The sequence below is a fragment of the Dendrobates tinctorius genome, unplaced genomic scaffold, assembly GCF_039654945.1.
Source record: "Dendrobates tinctorius isolate UK_male_01 unplaced genomic scaffold, ASM3965494v1 ptg000144l, whole genome shotgun sequence".
NCBI lineage: Eukaryota > Metazoa > Chordata > Amphibia > Anura > Dendrobatidae > Dendrobates > Dendrobates tinctorius.
In genome coordinates, this window is record NW_027361811.1 from 2885221 (window position 1) to 2908841 (window position 23621).

The 23621-nt window shown below is 42.0% G+C and overlaps 1 protein-coding gene across 3 annotated transcripts in view; it reads left to right on the top strand.

Moving 5' to 3' along the window:
* FANCC (FA complementation group C) overlaps window positions 1-23621 on the top strand; it is a 342843-nt gene that overhangs the window by 80155 nt on the left and 239067 nt on the right. For all 3 annotated transcript variants that reach the window (XM_073545963.1, XM_073545964.1, XM_073545961.1), the window contains one exon: window positions 621-715. In XM_073545963.1, coding sequence (XP_073402064.1) covers window positions 621-715 — 95 coding nt within the window. The remainder of the gene's footprint in view (window positions 1-620; window positions 716-23621) is intronic.

The following is a 23621-nucleotide window of genomic DNA, read 5'->3' on the forward strand; positions in this document are numbered from 1 at the left end:
GGCTGATTAAATGAGCAAATAGTCATTTCGGGGGGTCTCTTGAAGACTGTACTTTGGACAGAATCACAATTAGAGAATGGAATCTCACTACCCAATTTTTACATACTCCTGTTTCCATTAGTCCCCAAGCCCTGCTTGGACTCTGGAGAAGTGAGCTGTGATATCATGTGGCTTCCTGCATTAAATAAATACTGAAACTGTAGGAAGCTACAAGAATGTTTATATATTTGTGTTTTTAAATCTTAAATAATGAAGATTGGCACTCAAATACGCTGAAATAGTAATAATTATATTGTTAAATAAAGCTGAATAATCACTTTTACATAATTAATATTATTATAGCTATTCCTTAGGACTTAGTAACATTTAGTGCATTTTAGCAGATAAACTAGAAAGGAAAGAAGAATTCATTTGCAAAGCAACTTACCATCTAAAGGTTATAGCTGTCAGCTCTTCAAAACACCTTGTATAACGCAATCAATAATATAATGGAATACATTGATCTGGTATTATACGTGAGAAAGGATGAGAGTCTAAATGTCACTTAAGTGAATAAAGTCGGATGCTGGCATAATGTGTGTTTTTATATAGAAATATATCAATTTAAATCTGTTTTGCAGATGACACTCGACAGATCCTGATATGTTGTCTTTGCTGCTTGACTAGCAGTGAACCACAGAATGCCATAGAAAGAAAAGCCAATAGCTGGATAAAGGTAAGACCGCACACTTAGCGGCGGTGTGAGGCTTCATATACACAAATTCTTCTAACGTCTCAATTTCTGTACTAGGGTTACGTGATAATGACATGATACATTGACTTAATGTATTTCAATGCTGCCTTTCTCACCATTCTCTTTAAACCCCTTTACCCCCCGAGGGTGGTCTGCATGTTAAAGGCCGGCCCAATTTTTACAATTCTGACCAAATTTCGCACTTTTCCAACTTTGAATTTTCATGCATTAAATCACAGAGATATGTCACACAAAATAGTTAATAAGTAACATTTCCACATGTTTACTTTACATCAGCACACTTTTGGAACCAAATTTTTTTTTTTAGAAAGTTATAAGGGTTAAAAGTTAAACGGCGATTTCTCGTTTTTTACAACACCACTTTTTTAGGGACTACATCACATTTGAAGTCACTTTGAGGGGTCTATATGATAGAAAATACCCTAAAGTGACACCGTTCTAAAAACTGCACCCCTGAAGGTGCTCAAAACCACATTCAAGAAGTTTGTTAACCCTTCAGGTGCTTCACAGGAATTTTTGGAATGTTTATAAAAAAAAATGTCAGACTTCTTAGGCTGGTTTCACATTCGCGTTAAAACAACGCTGCGCACTGCGTCGTTAAGCCCCGCCCCGATCCGGCTCCCTGCCCGCCCCATCCGGGATCACCGCCTACTTTCGCATTTGCACGCATGCGATCGGCGCACCCTATCTTTAGCATAGGGTGCGCAGATCATGCGCTGCCAGTGTGAAAGTAGCGTGCTGCGCACTTTTGACGGTGCTCCGTGCGCGCCGAAATGCAGCATGTTGCATTTCGGCGCGCACGGCGCACCTAAAAATAGCAGCCCGTTGCTTCCCAGAAAAGGCACATCTATTAGCTGTGCCAATTCTGGCGCCTTGCCCGGCTCCTTCCACTTGCCCTGTAGTGGCAAGTGGAGAAATATTTGTGGGGTTGATGTCACCGCACGGCTTAGTAATGGAGAGGCCTATCCATTACTAATCCTATAGTTATATGCTAAATAAAGACACAGCCAGAATAAAGTCCTTTATTTGAAAAAAATGACACAGACTCCTTTATTAATCTCAATTAAACCATACTGGTTTGTGCCACACTATTTTAGTGTATGCTTTATAATATCATTACACTGTACATACTCAGTGTAATTAGTGCCTCTATGATCTCTATTTTTTGATGACACATGTGTAAAATAGCTTTTGAGATAAGAGGTTTTTTTTTAGATGTGCTGACCTTGTCCATGTGCATGAACATTGTTGGTTATGGGGATATCCATTTGTTTATCAAGCAGTATGTCACTTTTCTGAGGACTGTAGCTCTAGTATGAGCCTATTTGTACAGTATTTGTCATATTATGACTTTTAAATGTTTTTATGTGTGTGCTGTTTCAGCTGTCTACAAGTATCTAATAAAATATTAGAGTATTTAACGTGATCCCTGTGTACATTGCCTGTGGCTTTTTCTCTTTCTAGTTTTTGTCTTGTTTTTTAACAGGCCTCAGGTGTATCCCTCCTATTTTGTGGTGCCCTCCTGTACTGATTTCCATTAGCTTTGTGTACACTGTACATGGGCAGAAATTTGCCAGTGGTGTGGGTGGGGTTATGCAGAGGTCAACATTCGGAGACATGCTAAATCTACAAAAGAGAAAACAGGAATTTTATCAAAATGACAGCAAGTAGCCCAATAAGTGACATATCACTGGCATCAGGGTCTCTGCCCATAAATTATGCTGCTTTTATATGGGGTAATAAAAGCTTGTGACAGATTCCCTTGTACCAGTTTAGCACGTTTTCAGGTTGTACTAGTCAGTTAAAATCTACACTTCCTGTTCCAAAATTTGCGATCATAGCTGTTTAACCTCCAAATGTCTTGGTCAACAGTGACTGTGGTATTTAAGTGGTGTAAGAATTAGGGGGGACTCTTCTCTTTCATCCCACCGCCCTAAAGCCCGCAACCTGATTGCTGGGTGACAATGGTATTTGTGGACTACTACACCTCTCAACATTTTGCTGGTCCACATCATTCATCTGGATTAAATTAAGCAGGCATTCAGCATCTTGGACTCCTCATAGACAAGCTAGAGATAGTTTAATACCATCTCTGTCCTATGTTTGCAATACAGTGCTCAATAAGCCCTGTATCATCCGCAATCTTAGGTATACAGGCACAAATAATTTGGACCCTGGGGAAGCGGAAGGAGCCAACGACTGGACTTTAAAAATATCCTCTTCCAATTCTGAGGTCAACATGGAACCCACAATACCATGAGGAATAATGAAGGATGGAGGTTCTGGAGATGAAATTAAATCTAGACTACAAGACAATGTATCAGCTTTTACATTCTTAGACCCTGGCCGGAATGTAATAGAAAAATCAGGACCATCTGGCCTGTCTAGGAGTTAACCTTTTTGCTGATTCAATGTTAACTAAATTCTTGTGATCAGTGACCACCATAACTGGATGAACCGTCCTCTTCAAAAATGCCTCCATTCCTCAATTTGAGCCCATTCCTCCTGACAAAACTGGTATAACTCATCCAGCTTTGTAGGTCGCCTTGCTCACACCAGCCTTTTCAGCTTTGCCCATCAATTTTCAAGTGGATTCCGATCAGGGCTTTGTGATGGCCACTCCAAAACATTGACTTTGTTATCCCTGAGCCACCTTGTTACCATTTTAGCAGTATACTCCTGGTCATTGTCCATTTGGAAGACCCATTTCTGCTCAAGCTTTAACTTCCTGACCGATGTCTTGAGATATTGCTTCAGTATTGCCACATAATTTTATTTTCTCATGCTGAGATCTATTTTGTGAAGTGCACCAGTCCCTCCTGCAGCAAAACAGCCCTACACCATGATGCTCCCACCCCTGTGTTTCACAGTTGGGATGGTGTTCTTATGCTTCCAAACTTATCCCTTTTTCCTCCAAAGATAACGATGGTCATTATGCCTAAAAAGTTAAATTTTAGTTTCATCAGACCACAGGACATGTCTCCAAAAGTTAAGGTTTTTGTTCCTGTGTGCATTTGCAAATATTAATCTGGCTTTTTATGTTTCTTTTGAGTAATGGATTCTTCCTGGCTGAGTGGCCTTTCAGCCCATGTTGATACAAGACTCATTTCACTGTAGATATTGACACAATCTTACCAGCTTCCGCCATCATCTTCACAAAGTCTTTTGCTTTTGTCCTTGGGTTGATATGCACACGTCAGACCAAAACAATTTCATCTCTGGGATACAAATCTTGTCTCCTTCCTGAGCAATATGATGGCTGAACATTTCCATCTTGTTTGTATTTGTGTATAATTGTTTGCACAAATAAACGAGGCACCTTCGGGTATCTTGAAATTGTACACAAGGATGAGCCAGACTTGTGCAAGTCCACAATTCTTTTCTTGATATCTTGGCTGATTTCTAGAGACTTTCCCTTGATGCTTCACAAAGTAGTGTGTTTCAGGTGTACATTAAAATAAATCACAGGTGTCTCTCTAATTAACTCAGATGTTGCCAGAAGCTTCCAAACACATGACATCATAATATGGGCAGTACAGAATTGTTTAACTCCAACATCAAGTATAATTGTACGCCAATTTTGGACTCCCCCTGTTTGATGCGAGCTCCGGCGATGAGCCCACACCTTTCAGGGCATATGTCAGCTGATATATACAGCTAACATGTGCCCGCAACAGCCGCAGATTGAATCTCAAACCACCCGCAGCTGTTAACTAGTTAAATACCGCTGTCAATCTCTGATAGAGGCATTTAACTCATGCTTCCAGGAAGGGTTGTGATTATGGTTGGGGTTAGGGGCGTGTTAGAGTTAGGATTGTGGTTAGTTATGGTTAGGGTTGAGATTAGGGTTAGGGGTGTGTTGGGTTAGGGTTATGGTTAGGGCCCGGAATTAGGGTTAGGGGTGTGTTAGGGTTAGAGTTAGAATTGGTCGGGGTTCGACTGTTTAGGTACATCAGTGGGTCTCCAAACGCAGCAAGGCGCCACCATTGATTCCAGCCAATTTTGCATTGAAAAAGTCAAACGGTGCTCCCTCCCATCTGCACCCTGCCATGCTCCCAAACAGGGGCTTTCCCTGACATACTGAGTATTGGCGTACTTATGAGAAATTGCACAACAAATTTTGTGGTCCATTTTCTCCTGCTACCCTTGTGAAAATAAAAAAAAAATTGGTTCTGAAGTAACTTTTTGTGAAAAAAGTAAAATGTTCATTTTTCCCATCTCCCATGACAGCACACATGAGAGAGGGGATCCGCCCAGTCAGGACAGGAACCCTAATGAAGTTAAAAGGGCGGTACCTCTCCCTCGCTTCAGTTGGGTTTCCTGTCCTGACAGGGATCCGTGTGCTGAAGACGGCGTGTCAAGATGTCCGTACCTGCCCACCCCCGTTCCAGCATGGAAGTTCAGGCAGAGCCTGTGCGCTGGGCGTCGAGGGTGGAAGCGCCGTCCGCGGGTCCCCTGGGAGCTCAGCATCCGAGCGGGCGTCAGCGCAGCATGGTCAGGGGTCCAGGGGCTCTTCCGTGCCTGCCGCGCTGCCCTCCTCCCTCTGCTGGCATCCAGTTCATACAGGAGGGGCGGCCGCTTCCGGGTCACGCCCCTCTGACGTCACACGCAAGGCACACTGGGAATGGGTGTGCCCGTGTGATGTCGGGGGCGGCGCCATGAAAAAAAATGCCGGCCAAAAATTAACCCCATTAGCGTGGCGGGGGGGAGGGGCTGTCAATGGGGATCAGAGGAGGCAGAGAGTGCATTGGATCCCTCTTAAAAAGAGTGATGACCTGCTACATTACAAAGCTAAAGAAGAAAATAACCGAGTGCCTCTAGTAGTCACCTACAACCCAAATCTGGAGGTGCTAAGGGGAGCTGCACGGAAATTACAACCTTTACTACAAAAAGATGCCCGATTAAAATCCATTTTTCCAGACTCCCCACTGCTGTGTTTTAGGCAGCCCCCAAATTTAAGAAGCATCATTGTCAGAAGCTCCCTGTCCTCTCCAACAGCTGCAGGAACCTTTCCTTGCAACCAGAAAAAATGTAAAACCTGTCCATTTATAATGATCACGGACAAGATAAAGATCCCCAACTCACATCAGGACTACAAGATCCCAGGTACTTTCACCTGCATTACATCTAATGTGGTGTACTTAATTATTTGTACTAAATGTCCAACTGGGGGTCTGTATGTGGGGGAGACAGGGCAAAAGCTTAGAACAAGGATGAATGCTCATCGTCACACAATAAGAGAAAAAAGAATGGATCTACCTGTGGCAAAACATTTCTGTATCCCTGATCACAGCAGCATGGATATGAAATTACTGGTATTGAAAGGTAACTTCACATCTCAGAGAGAGAGACGAGTTTGGGAGTACAAATTTATGACGAACTTTGACACTCTCAGTGCTGGAATGAATGTGTCGCATGGATTTATGTCTTTTTACATCAATTAAGGAATTTCCTTTTAAAACCTTGCGGGGCAACACAGAACTAGACCCCAATCAGAGGACCATAAAACATCCAGACTCCTTATCTATGAACTGGTCCAATGTTTATATTTATGTTTCTCCCTCTCCCATATTGATAGTTCTGCTTCACGTCACTTGTCTTATCTATTGCATTTTTTCTAGGCTGTATTGTGCATAAATATGTGACTTCAGATTTTGTATTAGTCTAGCCTGATGAAGAGACCTGAGTAGTCTCGAAAGCTTGCAATGTATTACCATCTTTTCAGTTAGCCATTAAAAGGTATCAACTACTGAGGACTCTCAATCCTGAATATTTTTCTATCTACTGGCTAACACGGTACAAAGATATACATCTTTCCTGGACCACAGAAGAAGCACTCATGCCCAAAACTTCACAATGGAAGTGGGGCAAGAAGAGCAGCAGCAGTGGCAGCAGCAGGAGCTCTCGCCAGATGCCTTGCCGAGCCGCCAGCATACCAGGAGTAGCCGCTCGAGTGGTGGGAGCAGCAGTCGTAAACATGACCAGTAGTGTAATGACAAAAAATTTTTTTTTATGAAACCATGTGCAATGGAGGAACTTTTATGGGTTATTTAAGAATACGTATTGCTTTTTTTTGTTTTTTAAAAAAAGTTCCCCCTTTCATTCAAATGAAATAAGGCAAAAATTGTTTTTTCCCCCCAAAAAAGGACTTGCAATTTTGCATTATTGAAACGATAATAGTAATAACTAAGCAACTTTTATTATTCGTTTTTTAACAAATACGGTATAAAACAGTTAATTATAAGTACAATATGTACAAAAGAAGTGTTTAAAAATTATTTTTTCCTATGAATTTTAGATTCAAAAATTCAATTTGTTTCGATTTCGCATGTAGTTCCTCCATCAGTTTTACAGCACCTTCAGCATTTTGGTTAGATCTGGGAATGTCAATTAATGACTCCTCGACCAACCAGTGCGCCTTCAAACACTTAATTGCCTTCTTCTTCTGCCTTCGCCGCTTCTTGCTGTTGAACAGAAAACTGAAGTTTCCAAGAATTTGGCAGTTCGTTGGCATCCGCGTAAGATTGGAGAGCTTTTCAACATATGAAATACTTGGATCCCTTTTATGTTGAGAATAGGAGGGCAGATTCCTCGTCCAGATAGACCTGTTTGCCTTTACACTGTTGGTGGAATTTCTAGAAGACATTTTCTGAATGACCTGTCCTGCACTTCTTGATCGTAAAACTTGAAGCTTTGCACTGAAAATGAAAAGATAATACTAAATTACAAAATATTTTAAAATATTCCAGAATGTTCTAGATGTGAATAAAATACCACTTTTTGTTATAACTTAGAAATATATTTTCTTTATAGATTTAAATTAAAACACGAAAAATCTTTTTTTTTTAAATTTTGAAATGAAAAAGAGGGGGAACTTTTTTGAATATTTTTCAAATTTGATGATACTAATGTCATTTGTATGGAATTGTTCCACCAATGTAAGGGGTTTCATTTTCGTTTTGCAAAATTTTTAAAATAGTCATCACCCTAATGACCAGCATGACTGCGACGTCCAGAAAAAGCATCACGAATGCATCTGATGAGCCTCCGAGATCAGTATCCTTGATTAACAGCGGTGGTGAGTGATCTACGTGAATATCCCCCTTATGGTAACGGGGTTCCATTTTTTCTGTTTGATCACTAGGGGTCGAGGAAGTCTAGCGGAAAAACAAAGAATAGCGAAAGCGCTCTATGCAGAAACCCGCTGGCAGTTCAGTGGCAGAAAGATCTCTGCACTGACTGTATAAACAAAACCATACGGGATGAGACCCCTAATTTTGTGACTAGCTTTAGGGCTATAATACAAGAGGAGATGAAAGGCTCCCTAAAAGCAGCCCTCAAAAACATAGATAAAAGAAGCCGCAAAAGGGATTCTGATTCAGAGGCCTCGCTAGTGCAGGAAGGTCAGGAAAAATCCCTGTCCCACTCCGCCTCCTCTTCCTCTACTCGGTCCTCAGAATCCTCCTCGGACAGCGATATAGGGGGCCGTCCGTGTTTCCCAACAGAGGACGTAGAAAAGCTGGTCAAAGCTGTCAGGTCCACAGTGAGCCTTAAGGAGGAAAAGACACCTAAGTCATTGGAGGATGTTTGGAGGACTGGAGGAAAAGAAAAAACGCACCTTCCCTGTAAATAAGATAAGGGCCTTAATTGACAGGGAATGGAAAAAACCAGAGAGGTCAGGGGCCTTACCTTCTACATCAAAAAGGAGGTACCCATTCGAACAAAAAGACTCAGAAACCTGGGAAAAAAAATCCCAAAAATTGATGGTGCTGTAGCTAAATCCTCAAAAAAGGTATCCCTACCATTAGAGGACTCTGGCGTGCTAAAAGACCCACTTGATAAAAAAAAAGCAGATAGTTTCCTGAAACATATCTGGGAAGCATCAGCAGATGGATTAAAACTGGCAATAGCTGGTACTTGTACCGCCCGTGCCCTCATGGTCTGGCTGCAACAAATAGAGGACCAGATCAGGGATAAAGCTCCTAGGGACGAAATACTGTCTAATCTGACATTGGTACATGGAGCAGCGGCTTTCCTAGCGGATGCCTCGGCAGATTCCGCCAGATTAACAGCTAGAGCGGCGAGCTTGTCAAATGCGGCAAGACGAGCCCTGTGGCTTAAAGGGTGTCCGGGTTATTTGCCATCGAAACATAGACTGTGTTCCATTCCATGTGACGGCCAATTCCTCTTCGGGAAAAAACTAGAGGAAATTTTGGAGCATGCGGGGGATAGGAAGAAAAGCTTTCCCCGATTTCTGGGAGAACCCAAGAAGCAGCCCTTTCGGAGGAGAAGATTTAACAGGGGTCGTCCCCCGGGAGATAGGAAAAATTGGGACTTTAATGAAAAGAGAGGATTGGGCTATATGTTTAAAGGGCCCTCTACTTCCTCCCAAAAATCTCCCCAATGACATCAGGTCGGAGGTAGGGGGAAGGCATTCTCTCTTCCTTTCTGCCTGGGCAAATATCTCCCTCAGTACATGGGTCCTAAGCATAATCAAGGACGGTTTAAAATTAAAATTCACCCGTCCACCCAGGCCAACTTTTATAATAACACACCGAAGGAAAGCCCAAGAGCAACAACTGGCCCTGGTTACAGAAGTCTTGGGACTAGTGCAAAAACAAGTCCTACAGGAAGTCCCCCTCTTTTTAATACAAAAATCAGACGGCTCTTGGAGGACAATAGTCAATTTGAGGAGACCCAATCAATGGGTAGACAATTGCTCCTTCAAAATGGAGTCAATTAATACGGCCACAAAAACCCTGTTCCAGCACTGCCTCATGGCAGTGATAGACTTAAAAGATGCCTACTATCATATCCCAATCCATCGGGAGTATCAAAAGTACTTGAGAGTAGCGCTCTATGTCCAAGGTCAGGTCAAACACTACCAATATGCAGCCCTTGCGTTCGGCCTGTCTACAGCCCCCAGAGTTTTCACCAAAGTGATGGCCGAAGTAATGTCATTTCTTCATTCCCTGGACATAGTGATCGTCCCATACCTGGACGACTTCCTTGTGGTAGGGAGGTCGGAGACCCATTGCACACACCGTGTGAAGGAAGTTATATCAACTTTAGTAGGGTTAGGATGGATAGTAAACATCCCAAAGACAAGATTCAGGCTGTGTTCACACACAGCGTTTTTTTAGCGGTTTTTACCGCGGTTTTCACTATAAAACCGCTATAAAACAGCTAAAAATAAGCTGCACAGTCATTTCTATGCATTTTCCACTTTGTGTGCACATTGATGCGTTTTTTACCGCGAAAAAAACGCATCACAGTAAAAACTGCAGCATGCACATTAATTTTGCGTTTTTTCCGCGGTTTAGACTTCTCCCATGCTTTTAGAAACCGCTGCGGTAAAAAACGCATCAAAAACGCATCAAAACTGCGCAAAAAACGCACAAAAACCGCTGCGGGAAAAAAGGTGCGGTTTCTGGGAAGGGATTCAGGTTTTTGTGCAGAAATTTTCTGCAACGTGTGCACATACCCTAACACCAGTAAAAGTGCAATCCTTCCTAGGGCTAATATTGGACTCCGAGCGACAGCGCTGCATCCTACCAGAGAACAAAGTGACCAAGATAAGGGGCCTATCTCGCACAGCAATGCAAAGGCCGGCTATGGAACTGAGGAACGCAATGTCCCTTTTAGGCTCGTTGACATCATGCATACCTGCGGTAGCATGGGCACGGTACCACTTAAGACAACTGCAGTGGGAAGTTCTGTCAGCACAGAAACAATTGAAAGGGTCTTTAGAGGGCGAACTATGTCTCTCTCCATGGCTGTGAGAGATTTCCTACTCTGGTGGACTGTAGAAGAGCATCTAACAGCCAGTGTCCCGTGGCAGAAACCGGTCGAGGACATCATTACAACCGACGCGAGTGCCACAGGGTGGGGAGTACACCTGAGATCCCACTCAATGCAGGGAACCTTGTCCTCGCTAGAAAAGGATCACGGTTCAAATGTAAAAGAACTATGGGCAGTAGAGAAAGCCATGAAATATTTTCTCCCCTTGCTTCGGGGCCACTACACTCGAGTCATGATGAATAATCGTGCAGTGGTAGCTTACATCAACCACCAGGGGGAACGAGATCTCGGGGCCTCATGTAAATATCAAATCTACTTTTCCAGTTAGCAGAATAACATCTGTTATCCATCACGGCACTGCATATTAGGGGTGTCGAAAATACACAAGCAGACTTCCTGAGTCGCAGACACCTAAGACAGGGGGAATGGTCCCTAAATCCCCAAGTTTTCCAACAAATAGTTCAAACTTGGGGCAAAACAGAAATAGACCTGTTTGCCACCTCACGCAACAGGAGGGTCAGGAAGTTCTGCTCACTAAATCCAAAAGAATACCCCTTTGCAGTAGTTGCCCTACAAATACCCTGGAACTTCCCCCTGGCCTACGCGTTCCCCCCGATAACAATGTTCCCGATAGTAATCCAGAAAATCAAGGAAGATCAAGCGAGAATAATTCTTATAGCTCCTTTTTTGGCCGAGGAGGCCTTGGTTCTCCCTTCTGAGACTCATGTCAGTGACAGATCCATGGATCTTACCGGAGGTTCCAGACCTGCTTTCCCAGGGACCAGTGGACCACTCTCAGGTGATCATCTGGCAGCCTGGAATTTGAGAGGGCGCTACTGAGTCGCCAGGGATTCTCACCAGGGTTAGTCTCCACCCTGTTGAAGAGTAGGTAACCTATAACATCAGAAATCTATGGTAGAACATGGAAAAAGTTCCTAGACTTCCTGGGGGAACCTTTAGGGGATGTAGCTCCAGTGGGACCTATCCTAGAATTCCTACAGTCGGGGCTGCATCTCGGGTTAGGCACTAACTCCCTCAAAGTCCAAGTCTCAGCTCTGGGGGCCCTATATAACTGCAACCTAGCATCCAATAGGTGGGTGTCCCGGTTCATAAAGTCCTGCAGTAGGTCGAGGCCGGTCATTATCCCAAAGATACCACCCTGGGATCTGAATCTAGTTTTGAAGGCTTTAACCAAAGATCCCTTTGAACCATTACAAGAGATGTCACCAAAACTACTCACACTTAAAACTGGATTACTGGTAGCCTTAACATCGGCCCGTAGAGTGAGCGACCTACAAGCTCTGTCTATATGCCCTCCATATGCGCAGGTTTTGGATGACCGAGTGGTTCTAAGACCAGACCCGGCCTACCTCCCCAAGGTGGTCCTCAAGTTTCATAGGACTAAGGAGATCTCCTTGCCATCATTTTGTAATAATCCTGGGGAGCAAAAGTTCCATACATTGGATGTAAGGAGGGCCATATTACAATATATGTCAGTGACTAGTCAATGGAGGAAAGATCAGTCCCTGTTTGTAGCCTTTCAGGGTAGTAGAAAAGGGTACGGGGTAGCTAAGAGTACTATTGCCAGATGGATCAGGGAGGCCATTATGTTATCCTGCTCTGTAAGTGGCGCTCCGGTTCCAGAAGGCATCAAGGCTCACTCCAACAGAGCTGTGGCTACCTCCTGGGCAGAGAAGGCTGAGGTATCGATTGAGCAGATTTGTAAAGCCGCTACTTGGTCCTCACCTTCAACCTTTTTTAAGCACTACCGACTTGATCTATCTTCCTCTACTGACCTTACCTTTGGTAGAAGGGTGCTACAAGCGGTGGTCCCTCCTTAAGGTGTCTTATTCTACAAAAGTCTCTCATATGTGCCGTCATGGGAGACGGGAAAAACACCAAGGTTACTTACCGGTAGCCAATTTTTCCAGAGCCCATGAAGGCACCTGTATATTCGCCCCCCATATCACTCCTTTGGTGTTCACTATAGTTTGGGTGATTTTTTAGTTAAATATAATGTGGTGATAGTTTTACTAACCCGGGTGGCCTCTCATGCTCTGTAAACCAACTGAAGCGAGGGAGAGGTACCGCCCTTTTATCTTCTGTAGGGTTCCTGTCCTGACTGGGCGGATCCCCTCCTCTCTCATGTGTGCCGTCATGGGCTCCAGAAAAACTGGCTACCCATAAGTAACCTTGATGTTTTTCCTTCCACATTGCTTTAGTAAATAAACTTTTTGATTGTGGTTTTGCGCACCTTGAGCGGTGCAGTTTTTAGAATGGTGTGACTTTTGGGTATTTTCTGTTATATTGACCCCACCCCAAACTCAGTTCAAATGTGAGGTGATCCCTAAAAAAATGGTTTTGTAAATTTTTTTTTAAAAATGAGAACTTGCTGTTCAACTTTTAACTCTTATAATGTCCTAACAAAAAAAATATGTTTCCAAAATTGTGCTGATGTGAAGTTGACATATGAGAAATGTTATCTATTAACTATTTTGTGCAATATGACTCTCTGATTTAAGGGTACAAAAATTAAGTTTGAAAATTGCCAAATTTTCAACATTTTTGCCAAATTACCATTTTTTTCATTTACCACTAACATGAAGTACAATATGTCATGAAAAAACAGTCTCAGAATCCGTGGGATCCGTTAAAGAGTTCCAGAGCTATAACCTCATAAAATGACAGTTGTCAGAATTGTAAAAATTGGCTCTGTCGCTAGGGGGTTAAAACATTCTCTCTCTCTCATTATTCTGCTATTTTGTCAAATTTGAATAATTATGGTAATCATAATTGACGAACAGGAAAGGTTTATTCTGATTTCATGTCTGATATTGAGAAAAACAAGCATATGTGTCTATATAGTGTATGTAAACTTCTAATTTCAACTTTGTATTGTACTGTATATCACAATGCAACATACAAGCTAGCTTTACATACAAGCTTTCTAAATTTATCGCCCCTAAAAAATTTTTTAAAGACAATATTTGCTATAGCTCAGGAGTGAAATTGGAGGCTGACTTTTTAAGTTGGTTTATGCGTTTGCTAGTCACTGTTGTTTTTGAGTCTTTCAAAGAGTTGCAGAAGGCCAGATGAAATCATTTACTGCCAATTAAAAACAGGATGTTTGAGATTTTAGTGATGTTCTCCGGATGACCTGTTTTTTATGACCACCTTGACTTTGTCATTGACCAAATCTATTTGAGCAGGTTTTCTTATATTGCTGAGCAGATCATCATATTCTAATACTACCTGTTGATCTTTTCCCTTGTCCCATGGCCAGTTAGCTATAAATACTTGAAGACTATGATCACACTTTCACATACTTATTGCATAATTTAAAGCCAAAAGTTGATCCATAGAAAATAAAAATCCCTTCCTAAGATCCCTCATCTTAGGGAAAAAAATAATTCTTGACTTCAAATGAGGCAGACAGATCCATAAATCTATTATCTAATTATCCTTATATGTTAATACAATAATTAATACAATGATAATTCTTGTACAAATTGTGTGTGTATATGTGTAATATATAATTTATATTTTTCTCTATCGCATAGCTAATAAGAACAGGGGCATCTGCATGGTTTCTCTAAGAGGCAGGAAGTAAATTAATTGTGGGGCCAGCAAAGTTGTGAGCTGTAACTGAGAGATTTTTTTGGGTCTCTCTCTGAATTGAGTGACTGAGGAGTCAGTCTGCTGGATGTAGCAAATGTGTTGGCTTGTGAATGCACACGTGGACTCCAGACCGGATGTGTTTTGTGTTGGAGCTAAAGAGAGGTCAGAATCCCTCTCTGAGAAGAGTCTGCACGGGCCGTGTGCAGAGAACCACAATTATCAGTTGTTGGTATGGATAATAGCTATTTTGTTTGACTGAGCTAGGGCCACCGTATGAGTAGCCAGTGTCTGTTCAGTTCTGTTAACGCATGGACAAGGCTAGGGATCTATGTTTGAGTTTTTTGATGCTGTGCAACCTGTGAAAAGCGATAAAAACTGTGCCTGTTTGGACCAAAACTGCATTCTCTGTGTGAACAGTACTTAAGCCGAACGCCTACCAGAGCGAGTGAAAACTTACAATATTGATACTGATGACAACATTGACTTTGTACCCTTCCAGGAACTCCCAGAAAATCCTTTGTGAACAGCCTGAGCTCTCTTAGTTCTTTTTATCCACATCATTATAAATTGGGCCATTTTAGAACATAATTAACATGCGCTACAATATTAACTGTCTGTTTAAACACTCATCCCGAATTTATTAATTGGATCAGGACAAGAGGGAAACTCTAACCTCAGTGGCTGTGTGCTTTCTGCACCATCATGGAGGCAAGACCAAGAAGACCCGGGTTGTTGGTCTAGAAAGGATCCGTACTAATGTTCGTAATAGGAACATCACACCAGAGCTTCTACACCGGGAATCCAAGTGGACCTTTTATTTGAGAAGTATATTCTCATGTGGACTTAATGAGGAGCTCTTGTTTACTGGCTTTTATAAATTTGCGTGGCTCTATAGCCATGGTTATTTTTGTCTCCTTTTGGCCTCACTTGGAATTTTTTGGCTGCTTTTATTTAATTGCACACAGGTGTACTGCACTTGTGCACATTTCTGTACATACCTTCTCTGAGTGAGAAATCATTGCCTTATCTCTCTGGTAGATGACAGGAGTTTGAGGAACTCAGATCTGTGGCTTATTCAATCTTCCCAGGAGATCCCCTTACTATTATTATTTATTTATAAAGCACCATTGTTTCTATTGGTGCTATTGTATGTATCAACATTCTATGATTTAGTATAGTAACATAGTTAGCAAGGCCGAAAAAAGACATGTGTCCATCCAGTTCAGCCTATAATCTATCAGAATAAATCTCCAGATCTATTTCCTTCTAAAGAACCTAATAACTGTAAGATACAATATTGTTACACTCTAGGAAGACTTCCAGGCCTCTCTTGAACTCCTCGACTGAGTTCGCCATAACCACCTCCTCAGGCAAGAAATTCCAGATTCTCACTGCCTTATCAGTAAAGAATTCTCTTCTATGTTGGTGGAAAAACCTTCTCTCCTCCAGACGCAGAGATTTCCCCCTTGTGACCATCACCTTCCTTGGTATAAACAGATCCTCGGAGAGATATTTGTATTGTCCCTTTATGTACTTATACATGGTTATTAGATCGCCCCTCAGTCGTCTTTTTTTCTAGACTAAATAATCCTAATTTTGCTAATCTCTCTTGGTATTGTAGTTCCCCATCCCCTTTATTAATTTTCTTGCCCTCCTTTGTACTTGCTCTAGTTCCATTATATCCTTCCTGAGCACCGGTGCCCAAAACTGGACACAGTACTCCATATGCGGTCTAACCAGGGATTTGTACAGAGGCAGTAAAATGTTCTCATCATTTGTATACAGACTTCTTTTAATGCATCCCTTGATCCTGTTTGCTTTGGCAGCCGCTGCGTGGGACTGGCTGCTCCAGGTAAGTTTATCATTAACTAGAATCCCCAAGTCCTTCTCCATGTCAGATTTACTCAGTGGTTTCCAGTTCAATATGTATTGGTGATATTGATTTTTTTCTTCCCATGTGTATAACATTACATTTATCATTGTACTTAAGCCGCATCTGCCACCTTTCGGCTCAAGTTTCCAACTTATCCAGATCCATCTGTAGCAGAATACTATCTTCTCTTGTATTGACTACTTTAGATAGTTTTGTATCATTTGCAAATATGGATATTTGACTGTGTAAACCTTCTACCAGATCTTTAATAAATATGTTGAAGAGACTAGGTCCCTACACCGACCCCTGCGGTACCCCACTGGTCACAGCGACCCAGTGAGAGAATATACCATTTATAACCGCCCTCTGCTTTCTATCAGTAAGCCAGTTACTTACCCATTTACACACACTTTCCCCCAGACCCAGCATTCTCATTTTGTGTACCAACCTCTTGTGTGGCACGGTATCAAACGTTTTGGAAAATTCAAGATATACCACGTCCAATGACTCACCTTGGTCCATTCTATTGCTTACCTCTTCATAAAAACTGATTAGATTGGTTTCACAGGAACGATTCCTCATAAACCCATGATGATATGGAGTTAAACAGTTATTCTCATTGAGATAATCCAGAATAACATCCCTAAGAAACCCTTGAAATAGTTTACCAACAATAGAGGTTAGATTTACTGGCCTATAATTTCCAGGTTCACCTTTAGAGTCCTTTTTGCATATTGGTACAATATTTGCTATGCGCCAGTCCTGTTGAACAGACTCGGCCGCTATAGAGTCCCTAAATATAAGAAATAATGGCTTGTCTATTACATTACTTAGTTCTCTTAGTACTCGTGGATGTATGCCATCCGAACCTGGAGATTTATCTATTTTAATCTTATTTAGGCTAGGTTCATGTTTGCATTTGTGTGCGCAGCGTATCATCTGCATGCGCAAATGCATGCAAACGCAGCGTTTTTTTATCCGCATCATTTTACGCATGACGGCAAAAAACCGCTGCGTGTGCATGCGTTAGTATGCGTTTTTGCTTGCGTTTGCGTCTTTTATGCGCATGCGTTTGATATTCCCAATGCTTTGCCAGTACAATTGCCTTGACACTAGACACCCTATGGGTGTGTATCATGCGATTTCTGTATATAGACAAACTGCACTGATTAAATCCTAGTCTTGATGCTGTTTCTAGCTGAAAGATGGATCTTATTAGCAAAGAGAACTTCATGCTTAATCTGGATTTGTCTTTGAAATTGGCTCATGCCTTTGCTGTGGCTTGTCAAGAACAATGAAGACCGAGAAGACGTCATTGCCGTTATTGGCAACACCCCATTGTCGAAGTCCGAGGGAGCTGTGGAGCCTACCACTCATTGTACACTGAGCTGTGTGAAAACCCAGAGAATTTTTTTGATTATACAAGAATGTCACAATATAGCTTCCATGACTTGCTGCAACTTGTCATAGGATCCATCAACAGGCAGGACACACAGCTTCGTCGAGCAATTCCTGTTGAGGAACATCTCTTGGTCACCCTGAGGTACGTAGTGTTGAAAAAGAAACTCCTGTCACAAATAACCCTAACCCTATCCCTAACCCTAAGCAGTGTACTGATTTTTGTTTCTCATTTTCTTTTCCGCAGATTCCTGGCTACTGGAGAGACATTATTATCGTTACATTTCCAATTCAGGATTGGAGTATCCACGCTTTCTGGGATTGTTGGTAAAACATGCTGTGCTTTATGTGAGGTTCTGCACCGAGAATTCCTCCCCCAACCCACAACTGAACTATGGATGGAAAATGCTGCCAAATTCATGGAAATTTGTCATTTTCCCAACTGTTTGGGGGCTGTGGACGGCAAACATATTAGGATTTTGAGAACTGCTGGCAGTGGATCAGAGTATTACAATTCTAAAAAATACTTTTCTATAGTCTTAATGGCGATTGCAGATGCTGTGTGTAGATTTGTTGCCGTGGACATTGGCTCATTTGGACATGGAAATGGCTCACGGACTCACAAAAAGTCTAACATGGGCCAACGTTTATATGGTAATGATTTTAATTTTTCACAGCCACGTCTTCCCAACACTGAAGGACTGCCAATACCGTTTGTTCTCGTTGGGGCTAAGAACCACACAAAAAGGATTTTTAACTACAGACTAACAAGGGCACGATGAACTGTTGAGTGCGCCTTTGGATTGCTGGTGTCAAAATGGCGCATTTTGGGAACATCCATTAATCTTAAAATTGGCACTGTTGATCAGTTTGTAAAAGCGTGTGTTGTTCTTCACAACTACATCCTGGCTAAAGATCGACCCAATCTAGAGGAACCTGCTAGTATAAAATTGCAGAATTACCAAGATCAGCCTCTGAGGACTTCAGTGGCAGTTGCCCAAACAAGAGATAAATTTGCTGCCTACATTGTGTCTGATATTGGATGTGTGGCATGGAAAGATGAAGTGGTGTAAGTGAAATGTACCTGTTATGTTTGCTTACAAAACTCCTTGAGTGTAACACCCATTAATTAACACATGTTTAAATAAATACATAAATAAAATACAGAGACAGTGATTGTGAACCAGAAAAGGGTTTTATTAACAAAATTAAAACAATGTTAATTTCAACATTAATAAATTTTTGAAAAAAAATTAATGCCTGCTTCTTGTTCTGCCCAATGGTGTGACATTTTGGACCTCGGAATTGTTGGGCTGGGATGATTGGCTAGGAGTGGTTGGGGAAGTGGTTACAGGGGAAGTGGCAGATACTTGGAGGAGTGGGTCAGACACATTGGAACCAGATGAAACATTATGGAAAGAGGACAAATTAAGAGAGGCAAACAAAGTGGAAGGGATTGACAAATTGGAAGGCATTGACACATTGGAAGGCATTGAAAAATTGGAAGGGACAGAAGGAGCATAAGGTGGGGACACACTTGGAAACGGAGAATCAGGGACAGTTGAGGTGTTAGGACAGGTGAGGGTTGAGGTGGTCAAAAAATTTTTGGCACTCAACTCGTTGCAAAGATGAAGAATTTTTATTTGCAGTCACAAATATAGACGTTTCGGCTGTATCAACTAGCCTTCATCAGTAAACAAGACTGCTCCTATCTCTATAATTTTCTGGACATCTGTAGATTTCAATGAGAAGGGGTAGTAGAGAAATATTCCAAACGAGATCATATACAGGATTATTAGATCTGTGACTTTGAAAAGCTCCAAAGGTTGCACCAACCAGAAGTTGGCATAAACATCCTATGGCTATGCCTTAAGGGAATTGTCCCAAAGGGGATTACTTGTGGGATTGTTAAATCCTGTGACTCATAGAAAACCCCAATTTCACGCTGTAAGAACAGCAGCTGGCTGTAGTTTCAAATGTCTGTTGTTGGTGGGTGGCAGCAGGACCTGTGTGAACACGGCATCCATCGCTGGTGACCTGCCACACCAGCGGTGAGACTCTTAAATGAGGCTCCACGGACTTTATTTGCATATTCGTAATTCCCAGGTAGCAATGCACCTAGGATTTCACTGATTGAGCGCCTTTGCCGGCTGCCGCAGTGTTTTCTTTGACTGGTCTCCCTGAGGTCAGTGATTGTTTTGTGATGTTGGTCTACTAGGCATTGCTCTCACCTAAAATAACAATGGGAAATAAGTAATAGCAAAACTCAGCAAGCGAAATATATCATCAAAATTCCCTGTCTCAGCTATTAAGTAAGATTTAGGGACAAAAGAGTTTTTGCGAAAGTAATAAATTTTATTTTACAATAATTAAAAACAGAAACAGAGTATCAATGCTAACGCAGGCAGTGGTAGATATAGACCATAAATAACATCTACAATAAGAAATAGTGAAGGGTTTTCTTTAATTCCTCCCTTACACAATATTCAGTAATAGGTCACATCCATCATACATAATCAAACTAGCATATTACTAAGTCATAGGAGGTAATATATATTTTCTTTTACCAAATCTAAATAACACTTCCACGTTGAATGTAGATAGACTTAGCTACAACAAGCAGCAAAAGCGTTGCTGCATAGTATGCATTGCAACATGAGCGGTTTTCACCGCATATAAAACCAGTTTCAAAATGCTGCACAAAGAAAGCTAGACAAGTACAAAGACTAATAGTAGTATGAATGATAACCAACTAGTACTGCAGAACACCGCCTTCCATAACGCGGCAAAGATTAAGAATGAGCACACACATCAATTGCCAAAACGTTAAGTAAGCGAGGATTAGCTCGCTATGGAAAGTACAAAGGTGAGTGCAGACATTTGTATGTTAAACAAGATGGAGTACAAATGAATGCATATTAAGCTAAACAATGAGGTGACACTTACAGTATGGTAACTGACTTCTGCCACTGCCTGCCGTCTCTACGCGCGTTACGCCTTGGCTTCCATTAATTCCATCAAAGTCTGCAGTAATTTCCGCGAGAGTTCCGGTACGTGTGAACTTAGCCTAACTCCAACCCTAACCCTAATCCCCTAATCTCAGCCCTACCCCTAGCCCTAACCCTAATGGGAAAATGGAAATAAATACATTTTTTTAATTTTATTATTTTTCCCTAACTAAGGGGGTGATAACAGGGGGTTTGATATACTATTTATGGCGATTTTTATGTTTGGCAGCTGTCACACGCTAAAAGACGCTTTTTATTGTAAAAATAGTTTTTGCATCACCACATATTGAGAGCTATAATTTTTTCCATATTTTGACCCACCGAGTCATGTGAGGTCTTATTTTTTGCGGGACGAGTTGATATTTTTATTGGTATCATTTTCGGGCACGTGACATCTTTCGATCGCTTTTTATTCCGATTTTTGGGACACAGAATGAACAAAAACCAGCGTTTCATGAATTTCCTTTGGGGAGTGTGTTTACACCGTTCTGCGTGCGGTAAAATTGGTAAAGCTGTTTTATTCTTCGGGTCAGTATGGTTACAGCGATACCTCATTTATGCGTTTTTTTTTTATGTTCTAGCGCTTTTATGCAATGAAAACAATTTTATTTAAAAAATAATTATTTTTACATCGCTTTATTCTGCGGGCTCTAACTTTTTTATTTTTTCTCTGATGACGCTGTGTGGTGGCTCGTTTTTTGTGGGACAAGATGACGTTTTCAGCGGTACTATGGATATTTATATGCGTCTTTTTGATCGTGCGTTGCTGCACTTTTTGTTCGGCAGTATGATAATAAATCATTATTTTTTGCTTCGTTTTTTATTTTTATTTTTGAAGGGGTTTGCTAAAGGGGTTAACTAATGGGACAGTTTTATAGGGCGGGTCGTTACGGATGCGGCGATACCAAATATGTGTACTTTTATTGTTTTGTTTTTTTTTATTTCCAAAATATGAATTTATTAGGGAAAAATTTTTTTCGAATTTATTTAGCGATTTTTTTCAAAAATTATTTTTACACTTTTTTTTTTTTTTTTTTATTTTTGTTAGGTTGTCCCAGGGGGGACATCACTGTCCTGTGACAGATCGATGATCTGTCACATCACATCACTGTGACAGATCAGCGATCTGTCACAGGCATAGACGCAGACTTCCTCATGCCTGCGCTTTGCAGGCACTGAGGACGTCAGCTCCCTGCAGGCCCCCGAAGGTCCCCGTCACCACCTTGGATTCGGGGACCTGCAGGGATGGAGCCCCCCGCAGCAGCACTGCACATTGCGCTGCTGTGGAGGGCTCAGGGAAGCACGGAGGGAGCCCCCTCCCTGCCGATGCTTGCCTTTAACCCCCGGTACACCGCGATCGTGTTTGATCGCGGTGTGCAAGGGGTTAACGTGTCGGGGGCGGTCCGTGACCACCCCTGACACATTGTGCCGGGTGTCAGCTGTGATAATCAGCTGCTGGGCGCCGCTGATCGCTATGACATAATATTCCGTCCATGGGACTTAGGTCCCAGGTCACATGGACGGAATATTACGTCCATTGTACGAAAGGGGTTAAAGGGCCACTTAATATGGTGGTGATGGTGGATTCCGAAAGGAGCCACTCCTTGGCTGGGTCCTTCCCTGGAGGAAGATCTGGCTAGTCCCGTGTTTGAGACTCTTAAATGAGGCTCCACGGACTTTATTTGCATATTCGTGTTTCCCAGGGAGCAATGCACCTAGGATTTCACTGATTGAGCGCCTTTGCCGGCTGCCGCAGTGTTTTCTTTGACTGGTCTCCCTGAGGTCAGTGATTGTTTCGTGATGTTGGAAAATAAATGAAAAACATTAGTAAAAAAATTTAGACAGTTTGTATAAGACGAAACAAAAGATACTCATGTTCGCTGAGCAACCGCAAGCCTCAGAAACGCAAGCTGTCGGTGATATTTGTATTTTCTCAGCCTTTGATCAGCACCACTTCGAACCCGCATCTCCTCTCTCAAGTCCTTGTTGAAGCAATCCTTTATCGAACGCCAACGGACTTTTATTCTCTTCACTGTGAAGGGGGAAGAAAAAAAAAAGAAAAAATTGTTAAACAATGCACATACATTTTCAGGTTCACTGCCGCATCAGACCAAATTGAAACACTTACAAAAATTGGTAAGTAAAACTGACAAAAAAAACCCAATTACAACTCTGATAATGAAAAGAATACTTACATCCCGTTTTTCCTCCTTAGAAGCTTTGGGCCGACGAGTCTGGGAAGATTTATTTCCACTTGACTGCTCCTGCTCTTCCCCATTGTCAGGTGCTTGTAAAGAAAATACATGATTTACCACATGTATAGTATTGACAGTCAATACATACCAATCAGTATATCAAATGTGATTACATAATCAGTGTCATGTTCACCCTGGGATGATTCACGTGAGGACATGTTGTAATCGCAGGCAGCAGTCAAGTGAAACACTACAGAAAAAAACAGAAGAAAAATTAAACTTGTTAAGAGCAAAAAAAAAAAACCGCCAATACTTAGATTACAGGCAGCAGTCCAACAGCACAGCAACAGGGATACAGCCTGTAGTCCAAAGGCAGCACCAGGATGGCACCAGCAGGACCGCAGCAGAAGGATTGGAGCAGCAGACAGTCTACAAGGAATAGAAAAAAAATTAGTGCAGAGTAAAGACTACAGAAACAGACACACATTTTCAAAGCTTCCATTCTTACATATCAGGCAGATGCTCACATCCACAAAGTCCAGAGAGTAATGGCCTTGCAGTGTCTACACTTCCTTTTATAGGGCTGTCAATTAGCAGGTGGTGTATTACTTCCAGGACAAACTCATTAAAAGTACGCATGCGTATCGAACGCAAGCATATGCATGTCCTTAGACAGTAATGCGTTGTTTTGATGCACTTCATCCGCATGCTGATGATTGCGCATAATTGATGCCTCCAAAATGCAACATGTTGCGTTCGCCGCATCCCGCCGCAACACCAGAAGCGACGCATGCGTATGCATCCGCAAGCGAACGCATGCAAACGCATGTTCCTGCATACACCATGTTAAAGATATGTACGCATGACGCATGTAGATCGATGCAGATGAAACGCTGCGCACAGATGCGCAAATGTGAAACCAGCCTTAGCCGGTTTCGCGCCTCTTCTTGGGTTAGATTGGTGACCCTTAATAT